The sequence below is a fragment of the Bombina bombina genome, chromosome 1 (genome assembly GCF_027579735.1).
Source record: "Bombina bombina isolate aBomBom1 chromosome 1, aBomBom1.pri, whole genome shotgun sequence".
NCBI lineage: Eukaryota > Metazoa > Chordata > Amphibia > Anura > Bombinatoridae > Bombina > Bombina bombina.
Window position 1 is genome coordinate 824,251,941 of NC_069499.1, and position 16,872 is coordinate 824,268,812.

At 36.6% G+C, this 16,872-nt stretch overlaps 1 protein-coding gene across 1 annotated transcript in view; it reads left to right on the forward strand.

Annotated features, from left to right (window-relative positions):
* LOC128646018 (cadherin-1) overlaps nt 1-16,872 on the forward strand; it is a 135,193-nt gene that overhangs the window by 102,279 nt on the left and 16,042 nt on the right. Inside the window, exon 12 of the mRNA XM_053699410.1 lies at nt 2,479-2,703. Within this exon, the coding sequence (XP_053555385.1) occupies nt 2,479-2,703 (225 nt within the window). The remainder of the gene's footprint in view (nt 1-2,478; nt 2,704-16,872) is intronic.

Here is a 16,872-nt window from a genome sequence, read left to right on the forward strand (position 1 = left end):
TTAGAAATTGAGCTAGAAACGCGCAAGTACATCTTCTGTAATGTTTATGGGCCAAATCAAACGGATCCTGAGTTTTGGAATAGGCTTACTGCTCACTTATCACAATATATAGGAACAATTGAATTATAGTGGGTGATTTTAACTTGATTCCATCGGCAATTCGTGATAAAGTTTCCTCTAAAACGTCCCTTTCCTCTTCTCAAAAATCCATAATTTTTACACAGGTCTGTAGGGACTTAAAGGCGAAATCCAATTCCCAGATGTTAAAGCATACACCTGTGAATCCAAAATGCATAGGTCCTTCTCAAGGATCGATTTCTTTTTGGTGTTGTGTGCGCTTTTAAAATTAGAAATAAATACTGGTATATTGGATATTACCATTTCTGATCATGCTATTATCTCTCTGGATATTCATTATATGCTATAATGATCGGCCGTATATTAATTTTACAGAATTGGAAAAAAAAGGCTGCACCATCTATAACCACCATTAAACAAGCTATATATTCGCAGATCATCTTTGAACAATTCAACACTCCCACATCATCCGTTAAGCAGATCTAAGCGTATTTGGATAAATGGTTGGAAATTATTCTTGCATGCCCTTTAAACATTCAATTTGATCTTACGAGACAATTTCATAAGACTGATAATTTCACGGCTTTAATTCTAAGGAATGTATTTTTCCCCCTCCTGGTGCTAGGCTTGGTGCTTGCTGCTGGATAGGCGACAGGTTTTAGTTTCACCCTCCCCTTTCCCCCCTTTTTTTTTTTTTTGTTGGTTTACTTTTGGATTTATTTTAAATGTAGAAAATCCTCAATTCATGTACAAAGAGTAAAATGATTATTTTGATGTTAGACTGATAAGTCCTTTAACCAGTAGAGATATTGTTATATGTATATTCTTATATGTGCTACTTAATAAGAGAAATAACTTATTAATATCTACTATGTAGGATATTTGATTTGTTTGATTCTTACTTCTGTTTTTCTCTCTGAAATGTATCTTGGATTGGTTTATAAATAAAGATATATAAAAAAATAAAAAAATGTTATTAGTGTGTTTAAAATGCTAGCCTGCGTCGAAAGAGTAAATGAAGTGGACCTTCATTCATGATTTTTAATTGAAAATGCTCTTTTTTGCTCCTTCGACTAAGATAACACCCTCCGGCCGCCCACCACAAAGCTAAGTTTATGGCTAGCACAGCTATTGGAGAAGAGGTGTAAATGTCACCTCCAAAAAAAGCTTTGCAGAGGGTTATTATCCCTCTGCAGGTAAGGTTAACTTAATTTATTCCTTCCATGTAGGTTAGCATTTTCCAGTGAAAGGGGCTGAGAAAGCAGGAAGAGCAGACCCTCCCCTGCATATGAAAAGACCCATTACACAAACAGGAGCTAGCAGGAGTCAGTAGACTTTAGTCTACATTTGATACTTTGGGGCTTGGTTAGGAGTCTGAAAATCAGCACAATGTTATTAAAAAATAAGCAAAACTTTACATTGTTACAAAAACACTCGGAGATAAACTATATAAATGGATTATCAACAAAACATTTATGGAAAGAAAAATCGAATGTACCATGTTCCTTTAACTTGCGCAATACACACCATTACCATCTCTCTGAACAGACAATGGTGTTTGAATCTTGATCCTCTATGTGCGTATGCCGCTGAAACAGTAATACATTGGATATCACAACCTACATTGTTTTGCAGCACCTTTTTAACCCCTTGACGACTAGTGCCGTACCCTGGGCTTCTCTCTGCCGCGATCTCGCTCAAAATTGCTACATCGTGCTGTTTCTGCGTGCCTCACAAGTAGGGCACTGCAGAAATAGATTTGCAGAGTTACCGATGCAGAGAGGGCCACTCTGTGGACAGAGGTGGTGACGATCGTTGGTGGGTGGGAGGCTAAGGAGGGAGGTATATATGTCTTATTGGGTTAAGGGGTTAATTTGCACCTAGTGTCTCCATTTTTATTTTCAGTTCTAGGTTAAAATTACGAAGTTAAAAATGAGATGTATAAATAAAAGAATAAGTTTACTTAGAATTACAAAACTAAAACTAATAAAGCTGATTACAGCTGCAAAATGACCAAAATGTACACTGTAGATTAAAATAAAAAAGCTCAAAATGAAAATTTTTGTTAAAACAAAAAATTCTAACGAAATTAGTTTGAAACTAATGCGACCATGAACGAAAATACGTAATACACTGAACTTTTTGCACATGGTTAATAGGAGTTGGTGCCTCAAAAAGAAGTCCATATAAAAACTAATTTGTAATGGAAGTAAATTAAGAAGTTGCTTAAAATGTTGTGCTCTATCTGAATTATGGAAGTTTCATTTTAACTTTAGTGTCCCTTTTAAGCAGCTATAGCCACAAAGCCTGTTAGGATAGGGAGTCACTGTAGCTATTATATGAATTTATTACTTCTTTCTTCTGCTGGTTAACTCTATGTTCTAATCATTTTGCCAACAGGTGTTCCTCAAGCCACTGGTACCGGAACTCTCATAGTTACCCTTCTTGATGTGAATGATAACGCCCCACAGTTGAAACCTGAAGTTGTTTTGTTTTGCCAGAAGAATCCAGAACCTTTTATCGTTGACATCATTGACAAAGATTTACCTCCAAATACTGGCCCATTTGTTTCAGAACTTTTGCGTAGTTCCCGTGAAAACTGGACAGCACAGGTGGTTGAAAACAGTAAGTTATGTTATGTAATACATTAAACCTGCTGGAATGTATTCAGTTGTTTATAAATAGCTCCTTAGCCTTTATATTGGCATTTGACATAGCTGATTTAGCATGTAGTATCCCTACCTATACTGGAAGTTTCTATACCTAGGTATAGGCTATTGAAAAACTATGTAAACACAGCCAGCAGAAGAAATTATACTCACAGTGGGAGGTGGAAAATATATAAAGCTCTAAAATGTTAATTTTACAATTGTTCTTTATAAGTATTGTACAGAGATAAGAAAGGGAAGCATTTGATTGGTAAGATAACGAGATCTTATCTGTCTGCAAGCTTAGACTATTTTCATGGGCTGTGGTTTCAAAGAGCAAATCTAGCTGTTTCATTTGCAAAAAGGATATATGAGCAATTTCTCATTCATTTTATGTGCTGCAGTCATGGGAAACACATTCAGGGAAAAACAAATTTACAGTGAAATGTCCCTTTAAAAGCATACCTAGGAAGAGTTGGGAGCAGCAATGCACTGCTGTGAGTAAGCAGCTGATGAGGCATGGGCATTTGGCAGCTTCGTTAGCTGCTGAATGTGGAAGTAGGTGGCCACTCGTGGACTTCTGCTATTTTCGGTGCCAGATTTCTGCTTGTGAAAGATCACCACATTAAGATCTTGATTTACACAGATCTTAGTGTGGTGATCTTTCAGAAGAATCAATCAGACACCGAAAATAGCTAGTGGCCTCCAACATCAACAAACAGCAGCTAACAAAGCTATCAAATGACAATGGCAAGTGATATATGCAGGATGCATTGTACCCATTCTAGGTAATGGTAGACGTAAATTGCAAGTACATGTATCAGGGGCATATAGAAAGTGCCAAATTAGAGTTGACAGCTACAAGCAGGCAACATTGCCCTCAATACAGATTCTTGTAATTTAGCTCCTGGGTGTGAATTTACCTATGTGTTTACCCAATTTGTAGGAGTAAACCACATAGTTACAAAGGAACACTGATGCAAAAATTACATGTACTAACTAGTTATGTAGGGCAGTTGCAAATCTAATGCTTTTTAAAAAAAATTTTTTATTGAGGTAACACAGAACTTGCAAGAAAGTAAATACAATATAATAATATACAGTGTCAACGAACAACATTATGTTCAACATAATAAATCCGTTATAAGAATTAATATAGATAACATCAATAAGAAATGAAAAATGTCCATATAAAATATATATATATAAAATGGCAAAATCATAATAACCATCATATTATATCAGACAATAAAATGATTCCACCTCCTTTACAGGATCTGACTTTTGTCTGATTAAATATAATAAAACATAATCCCTCTTAAAATGCTATTACATAAATCACAACCAAAACACAATAGTTACTAAAAATTTCTTCATATTACTTATTTTTAACTACATCGAAAAATATTTTGAACTTAATTGAGGTATTAACTAAACCTCTCACTGAATACCACACCCTCAAAGGAAAAAAAACAAAACAGAGAAGGATAAAATATGAGGAGGGAATAAAGAAAAAAAAAAGTGATGAATTGATTTGACATAATGGGACTTAAGTAATGGAGATAGAAATTGCATTCAAGCATTATCTGATACATTTTTAATAAAAATTAACCTTTTTTTTTTTTTTACAAGTTAAAAAAAAAAAAAATATATTTCTTTCATGTAATTAGCAAGAGTCCATGAGCTAGTGACGTATGGGATATACATTCCTACCAGGAGGGGCAAAGTTTCCCAAACCTCAAAATGCCTATAAATACACCCCTCACCACACCCACAAATCAGTTTTACAAACTTTGCCTCCTATGGAGGTGGTGAAGTAAGTTTGTGCTAGATTCTACGTTGATATGCGCTCCGCAGCAGGCTGGAGCCCGGTTTTCCTCTCAGCGTGCAGTGAATGTCAGAGGGATGTGAGGAGAGTATTGCCTATTTGAATGCAATGATCTCCTTCTACAGGGTCTATTTCATAGGTTCTCTGTTATCGGTCGTAGAGATTCATCTCTTACCTCCCTTTTCAGATCGACGATATACTCTTATATATATACCATTACCTCTGCTGATTCTCGTTTCAGTACTGGTTTGGCCATCTGCTATATGTAGATGAGTGTCCTGGGGTAAGTAAGTCTTATTTTCTGTGACACTCTAAGCTATGGTTGGGCACTTTTTTATAAAGTTCTAAATATATGTATTCAAACATTTATTTGCCTTGACTCAGGATGTTCAACATTCCTTATTTTCAGACAGTCAGTTTCATATTTGGGATAATGCATTTGAATCAATCATTTTTTCTTACCTTAAAAATTTTGACTTTTTTTCCTGTGGGCTGTTAGGCTCGCGGGGGCTGAAAATGCTTCATTTTATTGCGTCATTCTTGGCGCGGACTTTTTTGGCGCAAAATTTTTTTTCTGTTTCCGGCGTCATACGTGTCGCAGGAAGTTGCGTCATTTTTTGACGTTCTTTTGCGCCAAAAGTGTCGGCGTTCCGGATGTGGCGTCATTTTTGGCGCCAAAAGCATTTAGGCGCCAAATAATGTGGGCGTCATTTTTGGCGCTAAAAAATATGGGCGTCATTGTTGTCTCCACATTATTTAAGTCTCATTATTTATTTGCTTCTGGTTGCTAGAAGCTTGTTCACTGGCATTTTTTCCCATTCCTGAAACTGTCATTTAAGGAATTTGATCTATTTTGCTTTATATGTTGTTTTTTTCTATTACATATTGCAAGATGTTCCACGTTGCAACTGAGTCAGAAGATACTTCAGGAAAATCGCTGCCCGGTGCTGGAGCTACCAAAGCTAAGTGTATCTGATATAAACTTTTGGTATCTGTTCCTCCAGCTGTTGTTTGTATTGAATGTCATGACAAACTTGTTAATGCAGATAAAATTTCCTTTAGTACTATTACATTACCTGTTGCTGTTTCGTCAACATCTAATACTCAGAGTGTTCCTGATAACATAAGAGATTTTGTTTTTAAATCCATTAAGAAGGCTATGTCTGTTATTTCTCCTTCTAGTATACATAAAAGTCTTTTAAAACTTCTCTTTTTTTCAGATGAATTTTTAAAATGAACATCATCATTCTGATACTGATAATGGTTCTTCTGGTTCAGAGGTTTCTGTCTCAGAGGTTGATGCTGATAAATCTTCGTATTTGTTCAAGATGGAATTATTTGTTCTTTACTTAAAGAAGTATTCATTGCATTAGAAATTGAGGATTCTGGTCCTCTTGATACTAAATCTAAACGTTTAAATAAGGTTTCTAAATCTCCTGTAGTTATTCCAGAAGTGTTTCCTGTCCCTGGTGCTATTTCTGAAGTAATTTCCAGGGAATGGAATATTTTGGGTAATTCATTTACTCCTTCTAAAAACGTTTTAAGCAATTATATCCTGTGCCATCTGACAGATTAGAGTTTTGGGACAAAATCCCTAAGATTAATGGGGCTGTCTCTACTCCTGCTAAAGATCCTTTAGATAGGAAAATTGAATCCTTTCTAAGAAAAGCTTACTTGTGTTCAGGTAATCGTCTTAGACCTGCTATATCCTTAGCGGATGTTACTGCAGCTTCAACTTTTTTGGTTAGAAGCTTTAGCGCAACAAATAACAGATCATAATTATCATTTGCATTTCTATAACATGCTAATTATTTTATTTGTGATGCCATCTTTGATATCATTAGAGTTGATGTCAGGTATATGTCTCTAGCTATTTTAGCTAGAAGAGCTTTATGGCTTAAAACTTGGAATGCTGATATGTCTTCTAAGTCATCTTTGCTATCCCTTTCTTTCCAGGGTAATAAATTATTCGATTATCAGTTGGATTCTTTTATCTCAACTGTTACTGGAGGGAAGGGACCTTTTTTACCACAGGATAAAAAATCTAAAGGTGAATTTAGGTCTAATAATCGTTTTCGTTCCTTTTATCACAACAAGGAACAAAAGCCTGATCCTTCATCCTCAGGAGCGGTATCAGTTTGGTAACCTTCTCCAGTTTGGAATATATCCAAGCCTTATAGAAACCCAAGCCAGCTCCTAGGTCCACATGAAGGTGCGGCCCTCATTCCAGCTCAGCTGGTACGGGGCAGATTATGTTTTTTTTCAAAGAAATTTGGATCAATTCCGTTCACAATCTCTGTTTTTCAGAACATTGTTTCAGAAGGGTACAGAATTGGCTTCAAGTTAAGGCCTCCTGCAAAGAGATTTTTTTCTTTCCAGTGTCCCAGTAAACCCAGGAAAGGCTCAAGCATTTCTGAAATGTGTTTCAGATCTAGAGTTGGCTGGAGTAATTATGCCAGTTCCAGTTCTGGAACATGGGGCTGGGGTTTTATTTAATCTCTTTATTGTACCAAAGAAGGTCAAATCCTTCAGACCAGTTCCGGATCTGTCAATATTGAATCATTATGTAAGGATACCAACATTCAAGATGGTAACTGTAAGGACTATCCTGCCTTTTGTTCAGCAAGGGCATTATATGTCTGCATTAGATTTACAGGATGCATATCTGCATATTCCGATTCATCCAGATCACTATCAGTTTCTGAGATTCTCTTTTCTAGACAAGCATTACCAGTTTGTGGCTCTACCGTTTGGCCTAGCATCAGCTCCAAGAATTTTTACAAAGGTTCTCGGTGCCCTTCTGTCTGTATTCAGAGAACAGGGTATTGGTATTTCCTTATTTGGACGATATCTTGGTACTTGGTCAGTCTTCACATTTAGCAGAATCTCATACGAATCGACTTGTGTTGTTTCTTCAAGATCATGGTTGAAGGATCAATTTACCAAAAAGTTCATTGATTCCTCAGACAAGGGTAACCTCTTTAGGTTTCCATATAGATTCGGTGTCCATGACTCTGTCTTTTTCGGACAAGAGATGTCTAACATTGATATCAGCTTGTCAAAACCTTCAGTCACAATCATTCCCTTTGGTTGCCTTATGCATGGAAATTTTAGGTCTTATGTCTGCTGCATCGGACGCGATCTCCTTTGCTCATTTTCACATGCGACCTTTCCAGCTCTGTATGCTGAACCAATAGTGCTGGGATTACACAAAGATATCTCAATCAATATCTTTAAAACCGATTGTACGACACTCTCTGACGTGGTGGACAGATCACCATCGTTTAGTTCAGGGGGCTTCTTTGTTCTTCTGACCTGGACTGTAAGTTCAACGGATGCAAGTCTTACAGGTTGGGGAGCTGTGTGGGGGTCTCTGACAGCACAAGGGGTTTGGGAATCTCAGGAGGTGAGATTACCGATCAATATTTTGGAACTCCGTGCAATTTTCAGACCTCTTCAGTCTTGGCCTCTTCTGAAGAGAGAGTCGTTCATTTGTTTTCAGACAGACAATGTCACAACTGTGGCATACATCAATCATCAAGGAGGGACTCACAGTCCTCTGGCTATGAAAGAAGTATCTCGAATTCTGGTTTGGGCGGAAACCAGCTCCTGTCTAATCTCTGCAGTTCATTTCCCAGGTATAGACAATTGGGAAGTGGATTATCTCAGTCGTCAAAACGTTACATCCGGGCGAATGGTCTCTTCACCCAGAGGTATTTCTTCAGATTTTTCAAATGTGGGAACTTCCAGAAATAGATCTGATGGCTTCTCATCTAAATAAGAAACTTCCCAGGTATCTGTTCAGATCCCGGGATCCTCAGGCGGAGGCAGTGAATGCATTATCTCTTCCTTGGAAGTATCATCCTGCCTATATCTTTCCGCCTCTAGTTCTTCTTCCAAGAGTAATCTCCAAGATTCTGAAGGAATGCTTGTTTGTTCTGCTGGTAGCTCCAGCATGGCCTCACAGGTTTTGGTATACGGATCTTGTTCAGATGGCCTCTTGCCAACCGTGGACTCTTCCGTTAAGACCAGACCTTCTGTCGCAAGGTCCTTTTTTTCCATCAGGATCTCAAATCTTTCCATTTAAAGGTATGGAGATTGAACGCTTGATTCTTGGTCAAAGAGGTTTCTCTGACTCTGTGATTGATACTATGTTACAGGCTCGTAATTCTGTATCTAGAGAGATATATTATAGAGTCTGGAAGACTTATATTTCTTGGTGTCTTCTCATGATTTTTCCTGGCATTCTTTTAGAATTCCGAGAATTTTACAGTTTCTTCAGGATGGTTTAGGTAAAGGTTTGTCCGCAAGTTCCTTGACAGGTCAAATCTCTGCTCTTTCTGTTCTTTTTTCACAGAAAGATTGCTAATCTTCCTGATTTTCATTGTTTTGTACAAGACTTGGTTCGTATAAACCTGTCATTAAGTCATTTTCTCCTCTTTGGAGTTTGATTTTGGTTCTGGGGGCTCTTCTAGCTCCTCCTTTTGAACCCATGCATTCATTGGACATTAAACTTCTTTCTTGGAAAGTTTTGTTTCTTTTGGCCATCTCTTCTGCCAGAAGAATCTCTTAAATTATCTGCTCTTTCTTGTGAGTCTCCTTTTCTGATTTTTCATCAGGATAAGGCGATGTTGCGAACTTCTTTTGAATTTTTTTACCTAAGGTTGTGAATTCTAACAACATTAGTAGAGAAATTGTGGTTCCTTCATTATGTCCTAATCCTAAGAATTCTAAGGAGAAATCATTGCATTCTTTGGATGTTGTTAGAGCTTTGAAATATTATGTGGAAGCTACTAAGTCTTTCCAAAAGACTTCTAGTCTATTTGTCATCTTTTCCGGTTCTAGAAAAGGTCAGAAAGCTTCTGCCTTTTCTTTGGCATCTTGGTTGAAATCTTTAATTCATCATGCCTATGTCGAGTCGGGTTAAACTCCGCCTCATAGGATTACAGCTCATTCTACTAGGTCAGTTTCTACTTCCTGGGTGTTTAGGAATGAAGCTTCGGTTGATCAGATTTGCAAAGCAGCAACTTGGTCCTCTTTGCATACTTTTACTAAATTCTACCATTTTGATGTGTTTTCTTCTTCTGAAGCAGTTTTTGGTAGAAAAGTACTTCAGGCAGCGGTTTTAGTTTGAATCTTCTGCTTATGTTTTTATTAAACTTTATTTTGGGTGTGGATTATTTTCAGCAGGAATTGGCTGTCTTTATTTTATCCCTCCCTCTCTAGTGACTCTTGCGTGGAAAGATCCACATCTTGGGTAGTCATTATCCCATACGTCACTAGCTCATGGACTCTTGCTAATTACATGAAAGAAAACATCATTTATGTAAGAACTTACCTGATAAATTCATTTCTTTCATATTAGCAAGAGTCCATGAGGCCCACCCTTTTTGTGGTGGTTATGATTTTTTTGTATAAAGCACAATTATTCCAATTCCTTATTTTTTATGCTTTCGCACTTTTTTCTTATCACCCCACTTCTTGGCTATTCGTTAAACTGATTTGTGGGTGTGGTGAGGGGTGTATTTATAGGCATTTTAAGGTTTGGGAAACTTTGCCCCTCCTGGTAGGAATGTATATCCCATACGTCACTAGCTCATGGACTCTTGCTAATATGAAAGAAATGAATTTATCAGGTAAGTTCTTACATAAATTATGTTTTTCTGTAGATATATAAACGTCATATTGTTCTATAATTACATGTTTCTAAATTAATTTTATGAATTGTGTAATACCCAGTTCTCTTATTTTTCCTGCATATATACACATGAATACATATATATGTATTATAATACAGACAGTATTACAAAAACACAGAACTGCGCTCTCTAAAGTCTAAAAACTGACGTAAAAGTATATGACCATATATAGCATTTAAAACAAATATGCACAACAGTGTTATTTAAAAATAACAAAAACAAAATTTCTATTACTTCAAATGTGATGGTTAATAAGTAACAAAATTTAAAGGGACACTATACCCAAACATTTTCTTTCATGATTAAGATAGAGAATATAATTTTAAACAACATTCCATTTACTTCTATTACCTAATTTGCTTTATTCTTTAGATATACTTTAATGAAGAAATAGCAATGCACACAGTGAACCAATCACACAAGGCATCTATATGCAGCTGCCAATCAGCAGTTGCTAAGCATATCTAGATATGCTTTTCAGCAAAGAATATCAAGAGAATGAAGCAAAATAGATAATAGAAGTAAATTAGAAAGTTGTTTATAATTGTATGCTCTATCTAAATCATGAAATAAAAAATTTTGGTTTTATGTCCCTTTAAGCTAGTAAAAAGGATAAGTTAGAATCTTCACACAGTGATGAGATTTCTATGTGGGTGTTGGCTGCTGTATCTGGTGAAATCTACGTTATCCCACGGAGTAGAGAAAAGATCTGTCAAAAGAAGTAGAAAGTGCACAAATGCACCCACATAATGCAAATCAATTTATTTAAAACAAACACACGTGTTTTGAAACATGCCACCAGCAAAAAGATTACGACTCTCTGAAGGCTCAGGTGATGGTTAGCTTTTTTTTAGCAATACAGTATTTCTTAATTAAGGTATTGTTTTTTGTTTTTTTTGACATAATGCTATTGATTACTTAAAGGGACAGTTTACACCTTAGTTCTCAAAGTCTTAATTTAGATGAAGCTGCAAATATCCTCCTGCACCCTTTCTATAACATGCAGCTGCAACAGTAAAGTTATTTTAAAATGGGTATTGTTTTTGGTCACTTTGAAATAGCTGCCTAGCTCATCCCACTGCTTACACCACGATCTGAGCTACATTAAAGGCTTCACTAGTTACAAAAGACTCACTAGTTGGGTTCAGCAGACTGTCAATGCTATTCAGCAGAGTGCATAGATGCAGCCCAGAGCGTGATGTCATCAGTGGGCAGAGCTTGGCAGCCATTTCAAAGTGACCAGAAACAAATAGTCATTTTAAAATAACTTTTTTACTGTTCCTGCTGCGTGATATAGAGTGCAGGAGGATATTTGCAGCTTAATCTAAGGTAAGACTTTAAGATGACTAAAGTGTAGACTGTCTGTCCCCTTTAATAGAGTACAGTATAGTGTAAATATAACTTTTAATATGCCCTGGGAAACAAAAAAAATTGTGTGACTCACTTTATTACTATATTTGCTTTATTGCGGTGGTCTGGAAATTAAATTATTTCTTTTAATATTTTACCCACCCAACTCTAGACGAAAACTTTTGTATTTTTGAAAGATTCCAAAACATATAGCTAAGGTCAGCCTTAGAAAAATTCAAACGTGATTAGAGTACCAACTATTCATTTTAGTAGGAGTAATATCAAAATGATTAAAGATGAGATTCCCAGCTAGAAGTTGCAACCGTCCCTTTCGCAAGCTTTTGAAAGCTCTGCACAAACACCTTTGAATCAGGAATATCCAAGTTTTGTCAACATTTTTCTATTAATCTTTGTGAAAATTCTTGCCCTGTAGATTGTAAAAGCAGATTGTACCAGAATTTAAAGGGACAGTCAAGTCCAAAAAAACTTTCATGTTTCAAATAGGGAATGCCATTTTTTTTTTTTTTTTTATATATATTTTTATTAAGGTTGAGTTCACAATACAGCATAAAATGTAATGCGTCAGAACAGAAAAAAAAGAAAAACCACAAAGAGCAAAATACATAAATACAGCAAAGATATTCACAATATACAATCGTAATAAACCTGTTATTGTTTCTGTTGCATCTCTGAAATAACAAGAACAAACAAAAAGAACAAAAGTAGTCTCAACCTTATTTTTTTTCCTGTTTTCTATTTTCCCACCAGCTTCAAGGTATTCATAACGAAAAGAAATAAACCTAGTGACATAATGTTTGTTCTATTCCGCAAAATAATCATGTAATTTAGACTTTCAAATGCCACATATACCCTAAATTACCTTGTTTTGTCATACTATGTCATATCTTGGAGACAAGTCATATTTATCACTTGCTCCCTGATTTTGCTCCCCCCTGTCCCTCCCCCCCCGCAAAAAAAAAAAAAAAAAAAAAGGGGGGAATATCTCCCAATGAAATCTACCATATCCCCAATAGTACCAGTTCCGAATTTCTAAATGGGAAAATCATATAATCTATTTCCACTGCCGAAAAGCTCTTAATAAACAAGGACCATTTTGCGAAAAACTTTCTAATGTCCCCTTCGTCGTTCATATTGGTGTCGAGCTGTTCTAATATACATTGTTTTTTTAGACAGTTTTTGATCTCCGTAATCGTGGGTGTTGCAGTCGATTTCCATTTCTTAAAGATCAAATATCTGGCTGCAACCACTGTCATGTTAATTAGTTTATGTTGGGGATGTGATTTTTCTCTAACTTTTCTCAGGAAAACACAATAACTCAGGGTTATTTCAAATGGAGGAATCTTTACTTTATTTTTTAACCAATATTCTACTTTTTTCCAGAATTGACCCATCTTAGGGCAGCTCCATATCATGTGGACCAAATCCGCTGCGGGTTGTGAACATTTTGGGCATTTATTGAATTTATTGTTCCCACATTTTAAACCTTTCTCTGGGGTAAAATACGCCTTATATAGCAATTTAACTTGTGATTCCCTCCAGGTTGAGGATAGTGTGGATTGAGCTATTCTTGTAAAGGAGCCCTGTACCAGCTGGGCATCAACATTGCTCTCTGGTATTAAGTTGTTCCAATCAGCCGAGAGTCTCTCAAGATTTGATGTACCCCTAAGGGAGGCTAACATATAATAACATGGTGAGATGGAGCACTGACCATTTTTCACCATTTCCAACCACCCCTCCAATTTCCCCCACGTCCATCTTCCGTTTGCCTCCCTCCTGAGTTCTGTTACAAAGTGTCTGGCTTGCAGGTAGGCAAAGAACTCTCTATTATGAATATCAAATTCCTGCCTGAGTGATTCATAGGTTTTAATCACTTGATTCTCTCTATCTATAAACTGAATAGCCCTATCCAATCCTACCGTATGCCATCTTTGGAATATGGCTGAGTCTAGGCCAACCGGAAATTTCGGGTTACCCCGAAATGGAACAAACTTAGATGCATTACCATCTATTGATAGAAGCTTGCCCAATTTCCACCAACTTTGTATAGGGTTGTAAATAGTTTTAAATGATTTCAGTTCCTGTGGTATTGATTTAGGTTTACAATGTATTAAGGCTACTGGAAGGAATGGGTAGCATATGTTGTTCTCTAAATCATTATTTGTTATATAATCTTTAGAAAAGATCCAATCTGCCACAATGCGTGCTGAGTAAGCTATATTATACAAACGTACATCCGGCAGTGCCAATCCCCCTTGATTTCTTGGTAGTTGTAATTTACAAAAAGCAATTCTTGGTTTTTTGCCCTGCCAGATGTATCTTCTCAATGCCACGTTCAGCTGCCGAATGTCTTTCCCTTTGAGAATTATTGGAACATTTTGGAGGATATATAACAGTTTTGGCAATAGTACCATTTTGAACAAGGCTATCCTACCAGTTATAGACAAGGGGAGACTTTGCCAACTTGTTAACCTCTGTTTAATATCCTGCAATATTGGGGGAATATTTAATTCATAAAGCTTGTCTATATTAGATGGAATTAGGACGCCTAGATATTTAAAGGCCTCTGACACTATCTTAAAGGGTATGTTTGATGGTGATTTCTTATTTTTTCTCAGCCATAACAGTTCTGATTTTGAAGTATTGACTTTGTAGCCTGAAAAAGAACCAAATTGTTTAATAAGCAATATTAACTTTGGCAGGTTGTCTTTAATATTTGCTATGTAGAGAAGAATGTCGTCTGCATATAATGCAATTTTAAGCTCCTTATTTCGTATTTTTATGCCTTCTAATTGGTGTCTTACCATCATAGCTAAGGGCTCTATAGAAATATCGAAAAGCAGGGGGGAAAGAGGACATCCCTGTCGGGTCCCCCTCTCCAGTATGATCTCTGGGGTAAGGGAGCCGTTAACCAGCAGTCTTGTAGATGGTTTGTTGTATAGATTTTTAATCAGTTGACAGAATTTACCTTCAAACCCAAATTTAAGTAAAGACTCTGTTATATGATCATAATGAACAGAGTCAAATGCTTTTTCCGCATCTATAGAAATGACTGCCTTGTCAGAGATGTCCTCCCCCCCCTCCCCATCCACCTCTGTCTTATAATAGTCTACCGTCAATAGAGCTTCTCTTATCTTTGCTGATGAATTGCGTTTGTAAAGAAAACCTGCTTGATCTTTGTGTATAATTATAGGTAGGATAGATTGTAGTCTATTTGCTAAGATAGATGTTAAAATCTTATAGTCTATATTCAGTAGAGCTATAGGTCTGTATGACTCTTTCAAGGTGGGGTCTTTACCCTGTTTAGGTATTAATATTGTGTTCGATGCCGAGAAAGAGGGGGGGATTGGAAGCTGGTCTATGTATATTGCATTATATAAATTACAAAGATTTGGAACTATCAATGGCGAAAGAATTTTATAAAATTCATTTGGTAATGAGTCTGGGCCGGGTGCCTTGTCCAATGCAAGTTTATTAATGGCTTTCTCTATTTCCAGCTCCATAATAGGAGCGTTTAGGATCTCTAACTCATCCCTCCCTAAAGAAGGGGGTGTCAGCTGTCTCCAGAATTGAGCAGATTGGGTCTCGTCCGATTTTTTGGCTGAGTATAATTCCTGAAAATATATGAACAAGAGGTCTGCTATCTCCTCTGACCTAGTTATTGTTTTGCCTTCCTGTTGGAGTGACTCAATCAAGGTTGCTCCTTTTGATCCTTTCACTAAATTAGCCAGGAGCTTACCTGTTTTGTTTCCAAATCTGTAAAGTCTGGCTTGAAGTTTTAATTCTTTTTGCGAAGCCTGGTAGGATAAATACGTATCTCTCTCATTTTTGGCTTTTATATATTTAAGCCAGTTAATCCTTGTTTTATCTAAGAGATAATGGTTATAAGAGTTAATTAATGAGCTAGTCACTTCTTTCTCTCTACTTTTGATTTTTTTCTGGAGATTGGCTGTGTAGGATATTATTTCACCCCTTAGAACAGCCTTTGCTGCCTCCCAAAATATCATAGGATGCCTACTATACTCAACATTATGCTCCGCATATTCTTTAAATTTGAGATTGAGCCAATTTTTAAATTTTAAATCTTTTGATAGATACCTAGGAAAAAAAAAACGTACTTGCTTACATCTCTTATCAAGTTCCTGAAACTGAAGAACAATGGGGGCATGGTCCGAGAGGGAGATAGGTAAGATCTCTGTCCTTATTTTCCGCTCAAGGAGCTTAGTATCTACTAAAAATAGGTCAATTCTGGAAAATGATTTATGGGCCCTAGATAGGCATGTAAAGTTTCTTATCTCTGGATTCTGCACTCTCCATATGTCTTTTGTTGCCAAGTTCTGTGTAATTTTTTTAAAAATCTTGGTTTCTAAATTATCTCTTTTATTTTTAAGTTGATTGGCGACTGATCTTAGTCTGTCTAGCGGATATTGTGGGGCCATGTTGAAATCACCCCCGCATATCAAAAAGCCTTCCTGGAATAACATAATTTTGTTTAATAAGGAATCCCAAAAAGATGCGTCTATCACATTAGGTGCGTATAGGTTACATAATGTGTATATGGTTTTCGCCACCTTGATTTTTAACAGTATAAATCTCCCCTCTGGGTCTACCTGTGTATTGAGAATCTCTAAGCCACTGGTCATTATCTTTTTCCCGAGGAGTATGGCTACGCCTCTCTTCCTATTTAAACTTGGAGTGGCCAGTACCTCCTTTACCCAGGATTTCTTTAGTTTCCTAGTTTCTTCTATTTTTAAATGCGTTTCCTGGAGGAATACTATGTCGGACTTTGTTTTCCTCAGCTGGTTTAAAATTGCTGTCCTTTTTATGGGGGATGTGAGACCTCCAATGTTCCACGAAACAAATGTAATACTATCTAACTTTGTCATATTCTTAATTTAATATAAGGGGATAAACCAGAAACACAAAAAAAAATAAAAAAAAAAAAAAAAAAAAAATAATTTGGCGGAGGGGGGGGTGGGGATTGGGGGGAAGCCTAGGCACCCGGGGGAGAGAACCAAGATTTTGAACCATTTCTTAACAATTATCAACTGTCTCACTTTTTGTTTGAGTGTTTTAATTATTCAGGTATTTTTAATTTGGCTAAGAGTTCACTTGCCTCTTTAGCCGTCTCAGCGTAATAAATTTCGTCCTTGTCCCATACTTTGAGCCTTGCTGGATAGATCAGGGTAGCCCGTATGCCCATGTTAATAAGTTTAGTACATGTTGGGGATAACACCCTTCTCTTAGTTGC